The 22,962-nt window shown below is 37.5% G+C and overlaps 1 protein-coding gene across 1 annotated transcript in view; it reads left to right on the top strand.

Annotated features, from left to right (window-relative positions):
- The window catches only part of LOC127435251 (ELKS/Rab6-interacting/CAST family member 1-like), a 294,247-nt gene that overhangs the window by 19,508 nt on the left and 251,777 nt on the right, over positions 1-22,962 (top strand). Inside the window, exons 3-6 of the mRNA XM_051688552.1 lie at positions 14,065-14,481; positions 16,353-16,427; positions 20,053-20,208; positions 21,095-21,187. Coding sequence (XP_051544512.1) covers positions 14,065-14,481; positions 16,353-16,427; positions 20,053-20,208; positions 21,095-21,187 — 741 coding nt within the window. The remainder of the gene's footprint in view (positions 1-14,064; positions 14,482-16,352; positions 16,428-20,052; positions 20,209-21,094; positions 21,188-22,962) is intronic.

Below are 22,962 nucleotides of genomic sequence, written 5' to 3'. Positions count from 1 at the left end.
TTATGACTTGTTCATTTGCGTTGCACGTGTTCGCGGGCCCCCTCAGGCATGTCGGGGCCCTAGGTGGTCGCCTGTTTCGCCTGTAGGATGGGCCGGCTCTGGCCAAACCGCTACCATTGCAGTGTTCTTAACTGCTGAATCAATTTTGTTGTCTTATAACACTATGCCAGTATTCCCCACACTCCGTGATGTCATGACAGTGCTGCTGATATGTTAGAGGAGCCACGCGTCTTTTGCGACATGAGCGGTTGGTTTATGCGTTCGGCCAAATTATTGATTACCGATCGAGTCATAGGATGTGAATATCGGCCGATATCGATCGGTGGCCGATCGATCGGAGCATCCCTAGTTACACCCCTATGTTTGATACATTATTAAGATGTTTATTCATTTTTTCTGAATGTCTGAATATTTGATTAAAGTTTGACACGTTTTTGTTATTTTGCACATTATTATCAACTAAAAGTTATTATTTTTGTTGACTAAAATTACATGCCTTTTTAGTTAGAGTAAAATTGACTAAAATGAGTGAATATGACGTGATGAAATATTGACTAATTTTAAAGGACATTTTCGTCAAAAGACTTAAACTATGACTAAAACAAAAAACTGTGTAAAAATAACGCTGCTTTTATGCCAAATCTTGTGGTTTTCTTTATTCAGTGGAACATATTCTATCCAAGAATGTTTACACTGCTCTTTTCCATACAATTAAAGTTAATGGGGACGTACTCTTCAAGCTCAATGACAAAAAAGCACCATGAAAGTACTATAAAAGTATTCCTTATATAGTATAATTATAATTTATGTCATATTATTTTAATTTATGCTATGCAGTATAACTGTTTATAACTACTGTATATCAATATAAGTCTATAGGCTGTAACTTTTATTTTAATAGCCTGAGTTTTTATATATATATAAAACAATTCAATTAAATTAAGTACCATAAAAGTAGTCCTTGCATAGTATAATTATAATTTATATAATTATCATTTTAATTTATACAATATAATTATATTCATAGCTATATAGATATAACTTATTTTAATAATAAAAATAATAACTATACAATAAATACTATATAAATATCTATTCAACAGTTTAAAATAAACTTAAATTAATTGTAGCGTTATATTATGCTATTTGTATATATAATTTTTCACATTTACTTCTGTTTACAAAACCATATCCCGTATCTCTAAAATCTCATTTGCTTCTGCATAATCAGACTTGAATGATAACAAAACACATGTGTTTGGCTTGGCGCAATATGTCTACACGTGGCATATTTGAAACAAGTCGGATGGGCTATTTTTTTTTAGTAATTTTTGCAACTTTTTTTAGTTTGAAAGCACCTGTTCTCCTTTGCTTTCATTGTATGAAAAGAAAAAGAAAATTCTGCCTAACATCTCCTTTTTTGTTTTACGGGAGATGGGAAATCATACTGATTTGATAGTCATGAAAGCGAGTAAGATGCTCTCTCTAGGTGCTCAAGTTTGAGTTTGAAATTTTGGGCCTTGGAAATAAATCAAACCATCTCCAAGTCTAGAAATCCACAACATTTGATTCCCTTCTGTCCACCTCTGTCTCTATTTAACTTTACTACAAGTTGTTCTGATTAAAGAAAGACTTTGAATATTTAGGCCATCTTATATCTCTTGAGCGATTTAGTGAAGTAGAAAGAATGCGAGAGCGATCGATAGATCATATTTGTATCCTCTTTCAACATGCTGCTTTGAGCTGCTGCTCTTTGGCAGAGGCTACTGCCCTTAAATGGAGTTCGGTCATGCAGTATAGGTGAGGAATGAACAGAATCCTTTCGTATGGTTACATGGCCCTTCTCTCTGTCTCCTCTACTCTCCTCACTGTCCCGCGCTCCCTCCCTCTGCCTGATTCACACGTAGAGGAAACAGTGAGAGTTACAGATTGTGAGGCATTGAGAGGAGCAAATGGAAAGAGGGGATTGAGAGAGTTTAAAGGCATACATACTGTACATATATGACATATAATAGAAAACAGGATTTTCCTTCATTTTTCCTAAGCTTGCAAACCAGCACAAACTAAGGATGTCGCGATTATACAGTTTCACTGTTAACCGCGATTAAAAAAGTCATGGTTAAAGGACTAGTTCACCCAAAAATGAAAACTCTCTCATTATTTACTCACCATCATGCCATGCCATGCCAGATGTGTATGACTATTTCTTCTGAAGTACACAAATTAAGATTTTTATAAGAATATCTCCACTGCCTCTCCGGGCCCCCCCTCTTGAACCACCCCTGTGTAGGTCCCCCTTGTGCCACCAAAACAGAGCCAACCAGAAATACTCGAACCAGCCCATTCGCACCAACAATCATGCCATGCTCCAAATCACTGAGATCAAATTTTTTTCCACATTCTGATGGTTGATGTGAACATTAACTGAAGCTCCTGACCCATATCTGCATGATATTCTGCATTGCACTGCTACCACATGATTGGCTGATTAGATAACCGCATGGATGGTTGTTGGTGCCAGACGGGCTGGTTTGAGTATTTCTGTAACTGCTGATCTCCTGGGACTTTCACACACAACAGTCTCTAGAGTTTACTCAGAATGGTACAAAAAACATCCAGTGAGCGGCAGTTCTGTGGATGGAAATGCCTTGTTGATTAGAGAGGTCAACAGAGAATGGCCAGACTGGTTAGAACTGACAAAGTCTACGGTAACTCAGGTAACCGCTCTGTGTGCAATTGTGGTGAGAAGAATAGCATCTCAGAATGCTATTCGGAGATACGGGTTGGCACTGTTTTGACGGCACAAGGGGGACCTACACAATATTAGGCAGGTAGTTTTAATGTTGTGGCTGATTGGTGTGTAGTGTGTATGTGTGTATATGTGTGTGTGTGTGTATATATATATATAAATAAAAGAGTTTCTCAGTTTAAGCCTTTGATTTTCAAAGATTTTAAGTTGAAAATCTCTTATTCTTGTGCCTGGGTTGTTACTGCAGCTGTTGCTATGGTTACGGACTGTGGTGCTTGGCCAGGTATTGCAGACTGAACATGAACTTTCAACTTATGTGAAACTGGGGCTACACACAAACTCTACAATATAACCGAGGAATTAGATTTACCATAATCATATACACCAAAAAAGCAACTTTAAAGCATTTGAATGATTGAGGGTTACTGAAGACGAAGGATGTATAACATGCAGACAGACATCATATAAAGGTACACATTTTATAAATGGGACAAAATGTTGTCCAACAGCTAATTAGTGAGTTTAATATTTTTTAACTGTGGTGCTTTTAAAGGGATGAATTGAGATAAAAATATTTGGAACGTTTATGCATGCTGACAGTGCGTGGTGCATTTGCATGTAGTTACTATCGTGGTAAACTTTGAGAAGTTGTGTCTTAAATTATCCTCATTGTTTAAAATATTGCTTGTGTACAAATTCACCACATACAACAAGAAATTTAAATTTGAGTAATTATCAGACTTTAAATCACCTGCTGTACGCAATGTTCCCATTATTATGCATAGTCCTTAGGTTTATTTATGAGGTGTTGTTGTTAATTTGCAAATAATCCAAAAAAAAAATCTTTCTGTTTTAATTCACAAGGTTAGGTCACACTAAAACATATAGAGCAAAATGGGCTGTTTCAAGTGTGACCACATTTTATTAGCCTTGCTAATTGAAAATATCTGTTTAAGTGATTATTGCCATTCGATTACACCCTCCCCTCATCACATCTGTTAATTACATAATATTGTTCAGTTGTCTTGCTTTGCCTCCGTTCGAGGGCTTCATGACGCCGCAAGTCTCGGTTGCCATGGCAGCCTCACAATAGTAGTCCCTCTGCAAACTCCAGAGGTTTCAACAATGTAAAGCAGGACATTTCTTCTAAAATTAAGGACTGAAAGCAGAGCTAAGACTTAAAAGGTCATATTTGTACAATTTTGTAGTTATTTTCTTTTCCACCTAAAGTCCACTTATAATGTTAATCAATGTTTCTTGCACCAAAACAGTCTTAATTTAGTTTCATTTTTTTGCTACTGTACCTTTAAGATGTGGCTTAAAGTCTGTGAATATATTCTAAGACTCGAGATGGGAGACAAGCTGTAATTGGTACAGTGGGACTGAATGACAGGCCTGTGATTGTGACCTCGAATCGATAGCAACAGTGGCCCAGGAGTAGTCTGGACACAGTCAGACATTGGAAGAACAGGGCTAACTATAAGCAATATTTTGTAAGCAATATTTTTAAGCCATTGAAAAGTGTACCTTTGTGTCACTATCAAAAATCAAAACATTGCTCTGTTTCATTGAGCATCCTAACCAGCCCTGCACAGCAGAATTGGCTCAACCAGTGATGTGAGTTTGGGGTGGGACTATCTGTTTGACTGATTAATGGAAGACAGGGAAGTCTTTTGGAAGCCTGTTTGAAAACAAATTATTTTTGTAATTTTATTTGATGAGAAATTATACACTTCACATTTTTGTGTCCTTTTTTGTTTTTTTGAAAGAGCTTTAAAACACTGAAACAAGCATTCTTTGTATTGAGTAGGGCTGCCCCCGACCAAAGGTTTTCCTAGTCGACTATTAGTTGTTAATGTAAACCATTAGTCGACTAGTCACACGTATATGATATTAATTTAATTACTTAAATATATATTTTTGGGGGGCATCAGAAACTGTTTTGAGTTCCAGGGCTGAGAAAGAATGTTATAAGTAACATTGCTAACACTGTTCTACAATACAGAGAAATATTAAACCGTAATAATGAGCCTTTAAAATATACATTTTACAAGCGCATGCACGAAGCGAGCTGCAGTGACGTTGCCAAAAGCGGTAATGATTCAGAATGTGTCGGAAAAACCAGCAAGGAGACTGTCTGAACATTTTGTTAATATATACAGAGAAATGCACATTAGGGTTGTGCCGACAGACGATGATCGCCAATAGCTGATGCCTTTGACAATGTCAAGACGATATTAGGCTTGTTTTCCCATTAATGTATTAAATTATTATTATTATTAGGCTATTATTGTTATTATCAAATTAATATTACAAATAATTTGCCCATAGACACAGACATGCGCTTGAAGAAACACACTTTTTTATATGATTAAGAACAGATGACAGAAAAGCCATCTATGCGCATGTATGACACGCTGTTTGTACGGAGGCGTGCAGTCTCGTGGAACACGCGCATGTAAAAGGTTCTCACTCTTTCTTTGATTCAGTCTTCTGAATTTTTTTTTTGCAAGAACAGTACCGTCTTTGAATGCTGCAAATGACCTCAGACATCTCAGCTCAGGAGGTGTTTTGAGTTCAGTTCACTTTATTTCTACAGAGCAGTTTATTGTGACCACAACACTGCAGCCTATACATCTGTGATTAAAACATAAAATAATACAAAAACACATGATTTATATTTCAGTGATTATTATCATCATTATAATTATTATTTTTACATTTATAATTGTTTTTATGTCTTCATTTGTGTAAGTAATTTTATGCCTGCATGTTTAGACGGATACTTGCCTGATGGTAAATGTAAAGGTTGTTACTTGTGTGTGTGTGTGTATATATATATATATATATATATATATATATATATATATATATATATATATATATATATATATATATATATATATTATCACTTCATTATTTTATTTGCTTATTCATTTTGTTTGGAGTACAGTTTGAATTTAGAAATGTATTTGATTTTAAGTTTTTGTTTTTTAAATAATTTAATTTAATTTTCAATGCAAAATCACTAAAGCAATAATATTAACTGATCCCTCAGCTTGCCGATTTAAATGGATATATATATATACACACACTACCGGTCAAAAGTTTTGAAACACTTGACTGAAATGTTTCTCATGATCTTAAAAATATTTTGATCTGAAGGTTTGTGCTTAAATGTTTGAAATTAGGTTTGTAGACAAAAATATAATTGTGCCACCATATTAATTTATTTCATTACAAAACTAAAATTTTATAATAAATAAAAGTTTTTGAAATTGATGACTTGGACCAAAAAATAAAGAAAAGCAGCCAATAAGTGCCCAACATAGATGGGAACTCCTTCAGTACTGTTTAAAAAGCATCTCAGGGTGATACCTCAAGAAGTTGGTTGAGAAAATGTCAAGAGTACATGTCTGCAAATTCTAGGCAAAGGGTGACTACTTTGAAGATGCTAAAATAGCTTTGATTTATTTTGGATTTTGTTTAGTCACAACATAATTCCCATAGTTCCATTTATGTTATTCCATAGTTTTGATGACTTTACTATTATTCTACAGTAGTGTGTGTATATATATATATATATATATGTATGTATGTATGTATGTATGTATGTATGTATGTATGTATGTATGTATATGTATATGTATATGTATATGTATGTATATTGTGAAGGAGGGAACAAAATGAATTTATTCACACCTATTTTCTTGGAGAACGAAATACCCGACCGGTAGAGAATGCACAGATGAAGTAGGTTCTTTGCCAGAGAGATGTTGACAACTGTTGTAAAGCCATCTTTCAAAAAGTTGAACAACACACATTTTAATTGCACTTAATTTTTTTCCAGTTTCATTTGAATTTTTTGTTAAAATAAATACAAAATAATGTTCAGTTTTAAATCAAGTTGTCTTGCTTTATTGTGTAGGCTTAACCCTAACCCTGCTTAATGGAAATTACCCCATAGCACCACCTAGCTTCCAACCAGCGGTAATACCAGTGTTCGTAGGTTTGAACGTGAATAATTAATTACCGCATGGACCAGCCATGTAAACGATCGTGTCTGTCCGTCACTGACTGCGTGACTTCGCCACTTCCTGTGGAGTTTTTTTCCTGCGACCGACTGACCAATCAAAACTTGGTCGACCAAGACTCTTCTCATCGACTAACGTTTGGTCGACTATTAGGGGGCAGCCCTAATATTAAGCTTTGTGTTGTTATAGTTGGAAATAAATGACTGTCTAACTGTTTTAGAAGACATGCTGGAGACAATCTGTGTCACCTGAGACCTCAGGTTAAACTCTGTCACTTGACACTACTGTCTCTGTGTGCTGTTTATTTGCCGTTGGGTTTCCTCATTAGGCTGGCTACACACAGGGAATGGAAATCAATTAATTAATGCCCTCACAATGATTTATTCATGATGTCGATCCATCATGAGAAATCACCTCACTAGGCAGGAAAGAGCTCAGCACGCTTTATGGTGAAAGCAGACCAAAGAGTGGAAAAACACAAATCGTTTAACTGTTGATGTTTGTGCATTTGTGTCTACGTGTTTTTAATATTTATTAATGCTATATTTATATTTATTTATTTTAATTTTATAATGCAAGATAATCTGTATCTATAAAAAGTGGACAGATTATCTGTCATCAAACACGTGCTCCTTTCACCTTTGTCCCTGCTGTCCCATCATGCCCTTAACGCTTCTTTCTCTCTGTCTATTTTTTGGAAGAGAAAGACTTTTTAAATATTGTTTTGATTTTTTTTTTGTGTATATCTGCTAAAAGGGCTAAAAACATTAGCATATAGATGACCTAAAAGATAACAGACACTAATAGCCACAAAACAAAATGTATTCCATGTGGTCTTTAAATACTCTTGAATGTAAAATGTATCTTATAATGGGTGTCTCTGTTGGAAGCTGCGTGCCTCTGAACCAGGTGTTGCGTTAACTGAAAATTCTCTGTCATTTACAGTTTGTTTTTTTTTTTTTTTTTTTAAAAAACATTGACAGATAATTTCGAATACTGTCCTTCATTTGACGGATGAAAATGAAATAAGGTAATCATTTGAACCTAGTGCTTCAGTGTGTGTGTGAGCACTGTTTATGGTCTGGTATTGCGTTTTGAGCGATCTGATCACAAGAGGACAGGAGTCATCGCCATTTACAGACACGTCGCCATTTACACCTGATCATAATATGCATGTCTCTTTTGAACACATCTGTTCAGATTTTGAGGGGAGTGTCTCTGGTTTCATGACTGCATGCGTCAGTCATTATGTCAGTGTATAATACAGCACAAAAAAGTTTAAGAACAAAAAGATAGTGTGAAAAATATCGCCTTACCATCTCTGACAATTATACTTGCATTTAATCTAAGTGCAGACATGACAATTAGAGCAGAATTCTCCATTATGGTAGTGGAGAACCTGTTTTAACTGAGGTTCAGGTGTGCTTGCTTCTCATCTGTGTCACTTTACATGGATATAAGGCACACTGAAGTTCCATGAGGTCTTGTTCATGTACTGTATGTTTGCGCTTTTAAAAATGTTCAGATTGGACTGTTACGCACGTAACCAGCAAAGTTTAAAAATCTTGTTTTAGCACAGCGGTTGATTGTGTATGACGGAAATTTTACAGCTCAGTCTGTCAGAGTGACGATAAAGATTTTTTTTCTATCATAACCTCTGCTCTGAACATCTCCTAGCCACACTGGATCCTCTTAGCAAGAACTGAGCTGTTTAAAAGGGAGGTGTGGCTCTTGCATTTTTGTGTGGGAATCTTTTTCACTGGGACGTGTTTCTTGACGGCCTTGCCAAGCGTTTTGACACGCCCTTGCTGAGCTCCACAGGTCATTCAGAGTGGTCCAACCAACATGCATGGAATTTTTCAGCGGTGTAAAGGTCAGAGTTCACACATGCTAGACATTGTAGCCTCCTCGTCATTTTGTTGTTAGAATAAAAGCCCATAACACAGCATAGTGCTCTTCATCTTTAGTTTAGGTTCATTTAGAATTCTCTGACTGTGGGCTGCTGTTAAGTATCTCGTTGCAGTTTAAATATCTGCTTTAAGCCACATCTTAAAGGTACAGTAACAAAAACAGACTCTGAGAGGGTGGCAAATGGTCATGTGAAACTAAATTAAGACTGTTTTGGTGCAAGAACCATTGGTGGATTCCTATGCAAGCTTCGTTTCCCTCTCTGCAGCATTCTGTGGTTTGGCATTCTCCAAACACATTCCTTGTGTGGGGGCTGGCCCGGCAGAGCCTGATCATTCTAGTGAGGGAAAAAAAATAAACACGTGGAGGAAAGTGGGAGGGACAAAGGCGGAGAAACATGCAAGAATACAAGAAAGTGGATGAATGTGTAGAAACCGATATATGCCAGAAAAGAGGTTGGTTAGAGAGGGAGTTTGTTGAAATGTGTGTATATATATTTGTAAAATGTTTGATTTTTTTAATTAACATTTTTATGGTAAGAATTATTCATTTTATAGTAAATATTTTATATACTGCAAATATAAGAATTAGGGATGTGCAAAACTACCAATTTTCATAACTGACTAGTCGGTCAGTTGTTTGAACGACTAGTCGGTCTTAAGAATAAAAATGTATAATTAGGCTCCGTTATGGTCACGTGACCCCTATCAGACATGCTACGGGATATACAGACGCTAAGCACAGCACTTAAACATGGTAACTAATGGATATTAAACATATAAAAGGGTTAAAAAACTATAACATCTTATTGCACAAAACTATAAAAATAAAAAAGTAAGAAATAAGAAAGGCTCCAATAAAGAACGCTACAAAATCGTTTATGCGTATCCTGAACGCAGAATGACATGCTTCAATGTAAGCAGAGAGCTTGGGAGTCTCATGGCTATCCTCATTGCGCAGTCAAAAGCACTGATAATGATGCAGATACACATCTAGTTCAAGACATCGAGCGGTTTGACCTTTTTACTGCAACTATGTCTAACAGTGTTAGAATCAGCAAAACTTTAATCTCTCCAAAGCACCTCAAAAATACAGGAACTTTTTTCACAGTTGAGGTTTTAACGTCCGACTGTGATCGTTTTGTAATATGTTGTTAATGCAGCACTTTGATGGCTGTAAAAGCAGCGGTGCATACATAGACTAAACTTAAAGCATTAAAGAGATGAAACTTCTTGCAGAGGGTATTACTGTGCTGACTATTTTTCACTTTTAAGAAATAACAACAAGAAATAATCACGCAAAAACGCTCTCTAAGAAGTTGTCTTTCTCAGTTAATTTGAGAATTACGTCTTCCATTTAAACCACCACTACTAAAAATGTTAATGTTATTAGTCAACCCCACTAATTGACTAGTCATTTGTTAGATGACTAGTCGATTAGTCGACAACCATAGAACATTCCTAATAATAATTACTATAAAAAATTAAGAGCACGGCCTTTGAGGCTACAGGGATCCAGCTTTGCCAGCTTTTTTCAATCCCCATGAGCTGTCTCTTAGCCTACACCTCAATATTGTTCCTGTGTTGTCATATCATCTCTGTTTTTCCACCCTGGTCCGTACTTTTTTTGGGGGGGGGATTTTCTCCCCTTTTCTCCCCAATTTGGCATGCCCAATTCCCAGTGCGCATCTAGGTCCTCTTGGTGGCGTAGTGACTCTCCTCAATCCAGGTGGCGGAGGACGAATCTCAGTTGTCTCCGCGTCTGAGACAGTCAATCACGCATCTTATCACGTGGCTTGTTGAGCGCGGAGACATAGTGCATGTGGAGGCTCACACTATTCTCCATGGCATCCACACACAACTCACCACACACCCCACCGAGAGCGAGAACCACATTATAGGGACCACAAAGAGGTTAACCCAACGTGACTCTACCCACCCTAGCAACTGGGCCAATTGGTTGCTTAGGAAGCCTGACTGGAGTCACTCAGCACGCCCTGGATTCGAACTTGCGACTCCAGGTGTGGTAGTCAGCATCTTTACTTGCTGAACTACCCAGGCCCCCTGGTCTGTACTTTTTAAGTAGTTCTGAGAGTTTTGCCTGAGGCCTACAGTCTAGCCCTGCTGACTGGTAGCTTTGTCTATATTATCACTGTGAGGCTCCACCCTCAGGCGATGGACCTGGAAAATCTGTTGTCTTGCTGTAGAAGTCTTATTTTCCTTATTTAAAGGAAGAGCTGAGATTTGAGACTGGACAAGAGATGTAGGGCAAATGCAACAAAGGATGTGTGATGTGGCACAACAAGAGGCAATATGGAGTGGAAAGGAGGAGGCAAGAATGACAACAAATGAAATGGACACAGAAATTGAAAAGAGGTTTTAATGTAGGTGTCCTCAAATGCCCATGTTGACATCTTTTTGTTTGTGTGCGTGAGAGAGAGAACCATAAAAGGTTTGTTGATATCACTATTGATTTGATGATTGTGTCTGATCAGCGTCTGCTCCCCTTTTTAGGCTCTTAGGAAGTGACTTGCTGTTTCTAGATTTCATTTGATTGCCGTTTTAGGCTAACACGGCCACATCAGACTTGAAGAAAGGTTGTAGGTCTGGTGGTAACTTCAGGATGATTGCATACATGAAACCGGTCCTGAAATATTTTTTTCGTTGTGCACTAAAACAGGAAAACAGAGGCCTATATAAAGTCAGAGGCGTGTCTTAAAAAGTGGACAAACTATTTTCATAACTGTCATCAAACACATGTTCCTTTCACCTTTGTCCCTGCTGTCCCATCATGCCTTTGACGCTTCTTTCTGTGTGTCTGGTGTTCATGACCTGGCCTGTCAGATGGTTAGGCTTCTCTAGCATGGCAAGCTTCAGTAATTTCTTTGTATACTCCCAGGTGACTGGCAAGGTTATTATCAAAAACTAAGACTAAAACTAAATGTAAAAAAAAAAATTTTGTAAACTGAAATAAAAAAATAACATAACTGGAAAAACTGAAACCAGTCTAAAATTAAAATCCATGGCTCTGAAACAAACTGAAATAAAATAAATATAATCTTGAATAGATTTAGTTTTCATTTTTGTTGTGGTGTTTTTTAACCTTTAAACCCGCCATTACCGTAACATGAAGATGCCACCAGACGGCGATAATAGGCGGCCTAATACCTCACTGCATCAGCAACAGAGCGAGAATCACTACCACCGTGAAGAGAGGCAAAGCAGGTAGATAACAGTCTTTTCACTCATTCTGTCTTACCCTGTCAATCTGTGATTTAGAGTTGGTTTGGAACGGGTAAAGAGTTTGATTTGAAGTTGAGCAGGGCTCGACATTAACGCATGTCCTGGACGAGTGGATTTTTGAAGGGTCAAGTAAAAGAGAAAAGTAGCCTGAATGACAATAACGAAAAATTAAATGGCTATATTTGTGATATAGCCAAGGCCTTATTACAAAGTTCTTATTCTTAATCTGCTGTTGAAAATAATACAGGACGTTCAATTTTATATTTCGCTAGCTATCTAGGAATAGCTGCACGCTTTGAATTTTTGTGCGCTTACATGCAGGTGCGCTCTGAGAACGCTCGTAGTGCGTATACGCGCCTGAATGATCAAATACATTTCAAAATTCTGCCAAAATGCCCATCTTGGTGAAGTATTCATGTAAACTCAAAGAGTGATGTTTAAAGTGAACGTAAACAGCGCAGAAAAAAGTCGGACTTGTTAGTGTAAATCCAAGCTAATAGAATTGCTGCTGTTGTTAATATTAATCAAAGAACCAGAACAAGAAAATGAGAAAACCACTCACTGTTCTTGACTGGACAATATTATTAGCTTTAAAAAGTATTAATTTATTATACATTATACCAGGAGTGCCATTTTTTATTTTCTTAGTTAATGGCTGTGCTTTCCTCATTCTCCAATATCCCTTAATATAAATACTAAAACTAAAATAAAACTAAATATACTGAAAAACTAAAATAAAACTAACAAAGAACTAACAAACAAAACGAAAACTAAACTAAATTGGAGTGAAAAATTGAAAGTGAAATAGAAATAAAACTAAATTCAAAATTAAAAACTATTATAACCTTGTTGACTGAGTGGTGAGACAGTGGCTACTGATGCTGCTCATAGCACAGGATGAAGGTCTGGGTTTGTTGTTGGTGTTGACAGAGGGTGCAGATCAAGTCTGGGTGCCTGTCTCCATGGTGATGCGCACTGGTGTATTCCGCCCTAGTGTTGAATTTCATGCCCTCTGTCCTTCCTGCACACCTTCCATGACAAAATCATCTCAAATATAATCCTTACAGTAACTCCATTTCAGCGTAGCTCCTCTTTAATGCTTATTTGACGCTCTGTCCAGATAGACAGCATGAATCTCTCTCCTAAGGGACATGTGTAGTTGAGGATTGTGGCCTGTATTTACTGCAGGCCACTAGAGAGCAGCTTCAGGTGAAATAGCCATCTGCCTTGAGTGCACTGAACAGTACAAAAACACACCTCAAACCCCCAGAGATTCAGTGTCCTGATCAGAAATGTATAGCTGCCATAGTGTTTCAAGAACTCTCTGAAGTCATGCAAGATTTCATGGAATTATTAAAGTGATAATTTATTTCAGAGGCTGCGAACATTTTAAAAATGTTATGAAAGATTATGAAGCATTTTGTTCTTAATAATAATGTGCAGTTATTGTATCGGTGTAGATGATTTGAGTTAGTGTGTTAGGGGCCATTCACACCAAATGCGCTAAAAGCTAGCAGCTGCGCATGAAAGAGCAGAACTCTATCTCAGGGCACTTTTTTATTTTATTTTTTTTCTCGACATGATATCTAAACACTGCTCCTGTGCAAGATGCTGCAAAAAACAGAGATTCTGCACAACGGTCAAATACATCCACCTACTAGTGCATGTTTACATAGAAAAACAACTGGAAAACCAGCACAGACTGATGTATTTGGTGTGAACGGCCCCTTATCAAGCCCTTTTGTTTGCCTACTAATATAATAGACTGTTAAATAATGGCATAAGTAGTGCTCTCTTTTTAGCATACAACAGTTAGATTTCTCAAATGATCAGAAAAGCCACAATATTGTAAACATTGTAATTGATACACATTTCATCTGTGTTGAAATTTTTTGAATTTCATTGAGGAAGATTTTTATGTTTTAAGTCATACAAATAAAGTTATACTAATTATAATAATGCTGTTTTTGCTCAATCTAAATTCCAGGCACACAAATTTTAGCCTTATGGCAAGGAAATGCCACATATAAGAACACCACACACACACACACACACACACACACACATTTCACTTACACGTTTCATATAAAGTCTCTATTTACACAACATCTCTCCATTTGTTTGTCTGCAGCATCACCAGATGACCATCCAGGCCCTGCAGGATGAGCTTCGTATTCAGCGAGATCTGAACCAGCTGTTCCAGCAGGACTCAAGCGTTCGTCCTGGCGAGCCCCTGAGCGCTGAGCTAACTGAGGAGAACTTCCAGCGACTGCATGGCGAGCATGAGCGACAGGCTAAGGAGCTCTTTCTCCTCAGGAAGACTCTGGAAGAGATGGAACTCCGTATTGACACGCAGAAACAGACGCTCAACGCCCGAGACGAGTCAATCAAGAAGCTCCTGGAGATGTTGCAGAGCAAAGGGCTGTCGGCCAAAGCCAGCGAGGAGGACCATGAGCGCACACGGAGGCTGGCGGATGCCGAGATGCACATCCATCATTTGGAAAGCCTTCTGGAGCAGAGGGAGAAGGAAATTACTTTGCTCAGGGAGGTAAGAGCTGTTGCAGAACCTCAGAAAATCATCATGCAACCTTTGATGTAACCAGACATATCAGTGCTCATACAGAAAGGTCTTATACAAAGTTAGTAATTAAGTAGGTTGTCACTTATCCAAGCCACCAAAAGTACAATCATTACAGACATCAGTTTTGCTGACATTTCTTTGGAGGGGGTGATGTCAAACAATATTAAGTCCCCCCATAAAATCATGTCCAAAATATGTTTTTATATGTCACTTAAAGTTTACACATATGAAAAATATTTTGAGCTAAGCTTAATTTCTGAGATTTGTTTTATTTCTGCTGTTATAGGAGCTTTTTTTTTCACCTATGAGAGAATAAACAGGCATTTGTTCTATAGATTTACCCATTTTCTTACAAGTTTGGTCTACAATTTGACTGCACCACCTATTTTATTGTGTTAGTGGCCTTTAAACATCTAATGTGGATTGTATGACAGTCAATAAAATATTTATAACTGGCATATAATGTACAAAACAAACAGCTGCTTAGAGGAAGATGCGAGCACTTGGTCATTTATCCAGAGAGGACTTAACAAAATCATTCACGATCAAACAATTAGGCTGTTGATGAATCTAGTTATCTGGATTAGTCATTTTAAACTGAGGCAGACAAGCAAGCTGAGAGAGAGAGAGAGAGAGAGAGAGAGAGAGAGGTAACCGGTTACAAATTGAAGGCTTTGAGCATTTGTTGCTATAGAAACAGGAGAGACTGAAAAGAACATTGATGAAAGAAGACACAGATGTTGCTGAGTGCAAAAGCTATTAATTTGGCAGAAGACACATTTATCACATTGAGTTTTGTAATATTCCTCAAGGAGGGAAGCTTCCTAAAGTTTATTCACTGTGCAAATGAAATTCCTCAGTCATGATGTATTACATAATATCTAGTGAATTGAGTTTAATTTGCCAGTACAACAAGGCATCTATTCCACCACTATGTGATGGGGAAAGCCCTTATGGTCCCCAATCTCTCTCTCTCTCTCTCTGTCTCTCTCTCTCTCTCTCTCTCTCTCTCTCTCTCTCTCTCTCTCTCTGTATCCCTTCATCTTTGTCAGAATGAGATGCAATGCTGTCTAGAAGGAGTTTCTGTAGTTTTGAAAGAAATTCACCAAGGTCTCCCACCTCTCTCAGGTGTCTTTCTGGCATTCACTTTGTGTATTTCCATCAGGCATTTTCTGAGGCAGCCGAAAGCCAATGGCATAACTTTGGCGACACCTAGTGAGCAGTTCATGAAATCGCATAGTCATTGGGTCAAGGTTTGGCTGGAAAGCATGGGGAGTTAGGCCTTGCTGTTAGATAATGTCTGTAAGCACACCATTCTGTGGGGGAAATGCATTTAGTTTCATTGACGGCCATTCAGAAGTATCTTTCAACAGGTAAAGTCCCTGAAGCACTTCTGCTTTCCATATGGTCCCTGTGACACAACACAAAAAAATGGTTACATGGTTACTGCATGTTTACTGTGGTGAAACCATATTTAATTGCCCTGAGGGTGCAGACTGGCAGATTTTCTTTGTGTTTGGTGGACGTTGCATTAGATCTCTTTGTTGGCTGCATTGTACATCATCTTTTTCTATGGGACTCAGCCATGCATAAACAATCTATACTGAAAGAACATCAAGCTGGGGGACTATAATTGTCTCTTTTGGCTTAGAGTTTTCTGTTTGAAAACAAAATTGATAATTTGGCTCATCAGAGCTGTATGAGAGTAGTTTGTTCATCAGTGTTAGGGCTAGACATAATGTGGGGTGTATCCATGGCAGTTCATGGTTGGCGGTAGAGGGGGGCAATATATTCCTGTGGTTTTGCCTCACGATCCTCGTCTCATGTTCTTTCCTCAGGACCTCCACAGACGATATGAGGCTGCACCAGAATCTTCCAAAACCAAGGCCCTGCAGACAGTCATTGAGATGAAGGTACGTTTGTTTGTTTTGTGCATGTGTTGTGTGTTCCAAGACAACCAAGAAAGGATATTGATATAATCAGTAAGGATATATTATATACTTTATACACTGATCAGCCACAGCATTAAGACCACCTGCCTAATATTGTGTAGGTCCCCTTGTGCCGCGAAAACAGCGCCAACCTACATCTCAGAATATCATTCTGAGATGCTATTCTTCTCACCACAACTGCACAGAACGGTTATCTGAGATACTGTAGACTTTGTCAGTTCTAACCAGTCTGGCCATTCTCTGTTGATCTCTCTCATCAACAAGGCATTTCTGTCCACAGAACTGCCGCTCACTGGATGTTTTTTGTTTTTTGGCACCATTCTGAGTAAATTCTAGAGACTGTTGTGTGTGAAAATCCCAGGAGATCAGCAGTTACAGAAATACTCAAACCAGTCCAGATCACTGAGATCACATTTTTTACCCACTCTGTTTGTTGATGTGAACATTAACTGAAGCTCCTGACCATATCTGCATGATTTTATGCACTGCACTGCTGCTACACGATTGGCTGATTAGATAATCGCATGGATGATTGTTGGTGCCAGATGGGCTGGTTTGAGTATTTTTGTAACTGCTGATCTCCTGGGATTTTTACAAACAACAGTCTCTAGAATTAACTCAGAATGGTGCCAAAAAACATCCAGTGAGCAGCAGTGCCTTGTTGATGAGAGAGGTCAACAGAGAATGGCCAGATTGGTTCGAACTGACAAAGTCTACGGTAACACAGATAACCGCTCCGTGCAATCGAGGTGAGAAGAATAGCATCTCAGAATGTTTTGGCGGCACAAGAGGGGACCTACACAATATTAGGCAGGTGGTTTTAATGTTGTGGCTGATCGGTGTAAGGATATAAGAATTAGGTCTGTCAATTGGGCAGAGAAACTAAATTTGAATTTTTACCTTAAAAGTGCAACATATAACATTTTACATGTAATATTCGCCTTTTTTTTTTTTTTTTTTTTTTGCCAATGTGTGAATGGCTTGTAACGCAACTTAAAAAATGAGCCCCTCCCGGACTTCCTAGTTGCCTATTAAAGCCTGTAAAGATTTTCATGCGAAGGGAGTGGGTCGCTTTTAGCTTCTCTTCCGCTATAAACAGCTACTGTCAAAGTAAGGAGTGGTGGTGGCGTAGTGGACTAAAGCACTGAACTGGTAAGCAGAAGGTTGTTGGTTCGATCCCCACAGCCACCACCATTGTGTCCTTGAGCAAGGCACTTAACTCCAGGTTGCTCCAGGGTGATTGTCCCTGTAATAAGGGCACTGTAATTTGCTTTGGATAAAAGCGTCTGCCAAATGCATAAATGTAATGTAAAATGTCATCATCCACCAAATTTAGCTGACAGCTATTGATAAAGCTGGCTAGCTAGCTAACGCCGACATAGGCTATCGTATAAATGCAGTCAATGTATCATGCAAAGAAAAGTGATCACTTCAATCTACAGTCTCGCCTAGTCAGACCTATATCCACACTTTGTTTTAGCCCTGTTCCAACACTGGAGAGTTCAATATAATATGCAGTCTCAAAGTTTGTAGTAAAACAATCATAACTGTGTAGTTTTAATTATGCTACCTCATCTGTCAGCATGATTTGTACGTTACGTCATTGTTTTGGTCGATGCTTACATCCCTATGGAGTGTGTGCGTGAGCACGAGCAACAGGTAGCTGGCTGCAGTTCACTTAACGGCCACAGGTATCATTAATAACAAGGGTTTCTGAATCTTACATACTGCACCTTTAAATATTTTCAAAATTTGAATAATATTCCAATTTTAAAGTCAGCTGATTTTTAAATTGACGTTGTTTTCCTTGTCCACAATAGGGCGCATTAAATACATAAACCATACAGCACCGTTATATTATTGCAAAGAACATTCCTGGCTGTTAAAAAAGAGCATTCCAATTTCAACTAATGTGCATAAAATAAATAAATAAAAAGTTTTAGTCAGTCCATATTTTCAATTGTTAAGTCAAAAGTAAAATGAGGGGGTTAAATGCTTCAATAATAGACAGTTCACTTGGTGTTACACTTGCACTGATGGCACAGAATACTACCCCAGACTCAAGCTTCATAATAATAGCAAAATACCACATTGTTTTTTATTCAGTACAGTTGTATGTATGGTAGCAATATTCCCAGATAGCAGTGGTATTCAGCTGAACTCGGTGGTGAAGCAGCTCAGACTATGAGCCCAGGCCAGGGGTTGTTCAAACAGACAGAACACAACAGAATGGAACCGAACGCGAGGATCTCGAGACACACATTTCCAAGCTGAACATCTTTCCTGACAAAGTGTTTAAAAAAAATCATTGCTTAATCTGAGAAATGCTTAAGAGTGCAACACGCAACGGCTAAGTACCTCGACCAACTTTAAGAGGCTGTTCACACTGAACGCTTTCGCAACCATCCATTCATTTTTCTTTGTAAATGAGTGCCAGATGATTGTCTTTGTTTTGCTTTGTTTTTGTTTATTTAGCGTCTCGTGCAGGCGCACTGTTTTTTAGATGGTGTGTCTAATTAAAAAGAACTTTAAAATGCGTCTTGAGACACCTGCTTTCTGTTAAACTGTATTTGTTGCGCTGTGTCTAACCTTTTTTAGCGCAAGAATGTGATCGATCTGAAGTCATCATCAGTGCTTTGCACACATCCAAAAATCAAATGCACCATTTTAGCATTTCAATGTGCATTTTGAATATACGAATTTCAAATTTTTATTTGACAGCCCTAATAAGGATATATTAGAAGGATATTATCCATAAAAGTGTCTTTGTCAAAATCACATGATACAAACTAAAACCTCATCTGAAACTCTCACTTGAATCAGTTCTGTAATCTATTGCAATCTATTTTGTTTTTTGTTAGAGTAAATCATTTGAGATGTGTAGGTTTTATCTTTGAAGGGGTATTTTATGTAACACATTGTATAGCAAAGATTAGAGTCAAAATAAGAACAAAACATGCTGGGTAAAACTCCTTACGGCTGGCCTCTTTAACATCGTGTTAATTAACTTCACATTTCCTGTTGGTTAATATGTCAATTACATAACCAGATTTTAAATAATAGCATTGGTTTAACAATTTGAGTGCAATACAGATTTCAGATATCGAATCTTGCGTATTAAATCTTTCAAATGGTATATTGATGGTCATGATTAATTATTAATAATAGATGTAAAAAAAAAAGTTAAAAAGACAACTCTATTAACTGTACAATGCTGTATAAATGGATAGTTCACCCAAAAAAGAAAATTCTGTCATTATTTGCTCGCCCTCATGTTGTTCCAAACCCATATGACTGACTTTCATCTGTGGAACACAAAATATGTTTGGCAGAATATTAGCCTCAGTGACCATTCACTTTTAGTGCATTTTTGTTCCCATACAATAAAAATGTATAAATATCCCCTTTTGCGTTCCTGTGGAAAAAGAAAGGCATACAGGTATGCAATGACATTAGGGTGAGTAAATGATGACAGAATTTTATTTTTTGGGTAAGCTATCCATTTAACAGCTTAAAAGCATTTTGCACCTTCAAATTGAGGACATCCATTCCTCTGCTTTATTTGGTCTGTCTGTGATCTCTGCAGGACTCTAAAATCAGCTCTCTAGAGCGCAGTCTAAGAGACCTGGAGGACGAGATTCAGATGCTGAAATCAAACGGAGCTCTCAGCACAGAGGAGAGAGTGGAGGAGATGAAACAGATGGAGGTCTACCGTAGTCACTCCAAGTTCATGAAGAATAAGGTAGACTTTCTCATAGTGACTGCATCTGTTTTGTTAAGGTGTTTTTTCTTTAACCTATATCGGCCATGTGAGGACAAATGTATTGTTTTGTTGACTGGGTTTGGCTAATAGCAGGTGTTTTGCAGTATTATACTGACTCCTAAAGGAACAGTTCACCTAAAAATAGAAATTTTATCATCATTCCCTCACCCTCATGTTATTCAAAACCTGAATGACTTCCTTTCTTCCGTGGATCACAAAAACAGATTTTAGGCAGAATATAAGAGACTGACGACCTCAGTCAAAATTCACTTGAATTGCACCCTTTTTCCATACATTGAAAGTGAATGGTGACTGAGGGCTTTCATTCTGCCTAACATTTCGTTTCGTGTTTTTCAGAAGAAAGAAAGTCTAAATACAGGTTTAGAACAACATGTGAGTAAATCGTTTTCATTTTTGGGTGAACTATCCCTTTTAATGTTATGGGATGGTGTGTATCTCAATTAAATAAGCATGTGTATTTCTTTACTCTATCATGACATCAGACTAAATATACTGTATATTTTATCACAACCACAATTATTTCTTACTCTTTCACACTTTGTGTTTACATTTTTTATGGTCTTAATTTTATTAACTACTTTTATTTTTAATTGAATTTATTTATTGTTCTTTTAAGAAAACTTTACATTGTTGTTTTTTACATTTTTCTTTACGGACTATTGGAGCTAATTGGCTAAATAATAATTGCATGGCCTGTGAGGTGAACGCTGGTTTGATTGCGGTGACGACGTAATCGTCGTCGCTCACAACTGCGAAGTGATGTTTGATTGGGCACAGGCTGCATGCCAGCTGTGTGGTGGATGCTGATTGGTGTTGCTGCAGTAACGGCGTCCTCTCCTGACAGGTTGAGCAACTGAAGGAGGATCTGGCGCAGAGTGAAGCGCAGGGCGAGGAGTTGAAAAAGCGGGCAGCTGAGCTGCAGCAAGAGGTCTCTGCCGTAAGACACCCAGAGAACCGGCTTAGAAACACGCACAGCTCTGCTTTCCTCACCAGAGAGAGCAGCTCGCAACTCAGATCTCTGATACTTCTTATTTACTGTAGGTTATAGTCATAAAAACCGACTGACTGACTGGGCACTTTAGCTCAAGGCTTAATTGGCTGCATGATAATTCAGTCCCACACATAAACATGTGGATTTATATGATCATACAGCAGGACAAAATGTCTAATACTATCTTGGTGATCATATCAGTATTGACATAATTAGCATTTTTTTAATGATCAAAATTGTTATTTGATTAAGCTGATGTTGTAAACAGATAATAGTAAGGCTAAAACCACAGGATCAACCCAAATATTCAATATTGGGGGAACCAAGTGCAAAAGAATTGGTTATGGACCATAAACTTTCCCCTCAATCAATATGTTAACGTACACTCTAAAAGTTTGATTTCAGTCAGACTAAAGCAATAATGCATCTTTTAAAATGTCATGTAAATGTTTTAGTCCAACTAAAATCGTACCAGTATTATTTTTGAAAAGTCAGACTAACAGACCTAGATAATGTGATTGTAGCTCGGTTTTTCCAACATGTATAAATGTTAATTGAACCACAATTGGCCTTGGTATTCTTAGCATGCTCCGAACGATATAGGTAACGCGCAACGTGTATTTAACCTGGCATATTTGGATTTTCTTCCTTGATATATTTCATTACGCATAGATACAGTCGGCAAGGAAGCCCCGCCCACTCGTGGGGGAAAGCAGAGCCCTGTTACCATAGTTACTCATTAATTCCTATGAGAAAAATGGGGAGAAATATCAAATAGATTTGGCTCTTTTAACAATGAAAAACATGATGAAAAGCTGTTGTGTGGTTTTTTACACTTCAGACAAAGCCAAAAAACCCGGAAATGATTCTTTATCGCATTCCAACCGACACAAATAGAAGTCAAAATAAGACCACTGCAGCTGCAAGCTTATGAGCTGCAGTCATACTGTTCAGAAGTTTACGTTTACAATTTTCACCTGAATGTTTTGTTATTCGATTGGTATCTAAAACATTTAACTGCATTTTTTTTTATCATCAACACATAAAACAAATTTATATATTTTAATATGATTATTAAAGTGTTTTATCCACACATTAATAATATTTTGAAATGATTGTTCACATAAAATAGCCCAAATTTAAGGTGAAGCCTGTGATATGGATGATGCGATCTTTAATTATTTTTTTTATTAAATTTACATATCTTAATCTTTGGTAAGGTTAAAATAGTAGACATACAATAAAACTGTAAATGAAAAAAGAAGGGGATTTAATAATGATGGGGATGAAATAAATTTGACTAAACCTAATATGCAGTTATATGCAATATAACTACAGTCATATGCAGTTTTCATTATTGTTTCTTCTGAATAAGTACTTTGGCAGTAAAGACAGTGATAACTGGGATAAGTATATATTCATACCCAGTACTGTGCACCTAAACATTTACAGCAACTTAACCTCATTAATTAAACACAACAAAACACTCGCCAAACCGAACGGTAAGCACAATATCCCCTGAGAAGCTTGATTCATTAAAGTATGAAAACTAATATAAGCAGCACTCCACTCTGATCATGTCAAGTTTTTTTAGGTATCTTGTCTTGTTCTCATCATCATTTCTATGCTAGAACCGCTGTTGTGATGATATGATGATTGATTAAGTCTTGAATCCACTCTGATGTTTCTCCAACACACAAAACTACAATCCAGCATATGGT

Source organism: Myxocyprinus asiaticus, chromosome 45 (assembly GCF_019703515.2).
Source record: "Myxocyprinus asiaticus isolate MX2 ecotype Aquarium Trade chromosome 45, UBuf_Myxa_2, whole genome shotgun sequence".
NCBI classification, from domain to species: Eukaryota; Metazoa; Chordata; class Actinopteri; order Cypriniformes; family Catostomidae; genus Myxocyprinus; species Myxocyprinus asiaticus.
Note: the sequence above shows the minus strand (reverse complement) of the source record. Positions and strands in the feature narration are given on the sequence as shown.